Below are 448 nucleotides of genomic sequence, written 5' to 3' on the forward strand. Positions count from 1 at the left end.
TATATATTTTTGATACTAGGATATAGAATGAGAGAGCGAGAGCGAGAGGGAAACTGAAATTATCCAAAGATGTAACAGCATACATGACCAGCGCTGACAACCTGATCCTAATTAACCGCTGTACAGGTCTGCCAAGCTCCCTCTGTGTTCCGCTAATTCCTCGCCCGACATAACCTTGCGTAAATTCGTGGATACATTTTCTGCAATACTTCTTACTCACAACCCATTTATTCCTGAATGTATCAGTTTCTTGAAGGTACTGTTCCTTTATTTCCGTGGATCCCGTAGAGAATGAAAATTTTTATTACTGTCCCCCAGATCCACCGGTAGTGAGGTTGACCATTGGTCGAGGACTTGACCCTTCGGCGATCAAGGAGGGCGCTGATGTCTACTTCACCTGCCGCGTGCGTGCGAACCCTCCGGCCAGCCGCATTGTCTTTTATCATGA

The 448-nt window shown here is 46.0% G+C and overlaps 1 protein-coding gene across 1 annotated transcript in view; it reads left to right on the forward strand.

The window, feature by feature from the left end:
* Positions 1 to 83: 83 nt before the first annotated feature.
* LOC119589354 overlaps positions 84 to 448 on the forward strand; it is a gene marked incomplete in the record, with an annotated part of 19613 nt that continues 19248 nt past the window's right edge. The window contains 2 exon segments of the mRNA XM_037937974.1: positions 84 to 126; positions 319 to 404. Of these exon segments, the coding sequence (XP_037793902.1) occupies positions 84 to 126; positions 319 to 404 (129 nt within the window).

The sequence above is a fragment of the Penaeus monodon genome, chromosome 25 (genome assembly GCF_015228065.2).
Source record: "Penaeus monodon isolate SGIC_2016 chromosome 25, NSTDA_Pmon_1, whole genome shotgun sequence".
Lineage (NCBI taxonomy): Eukaryota > Metazoa > Arthropoda > Malacostraca > Decapoda > Penaeidae > Penaeus > Penaeus monodon.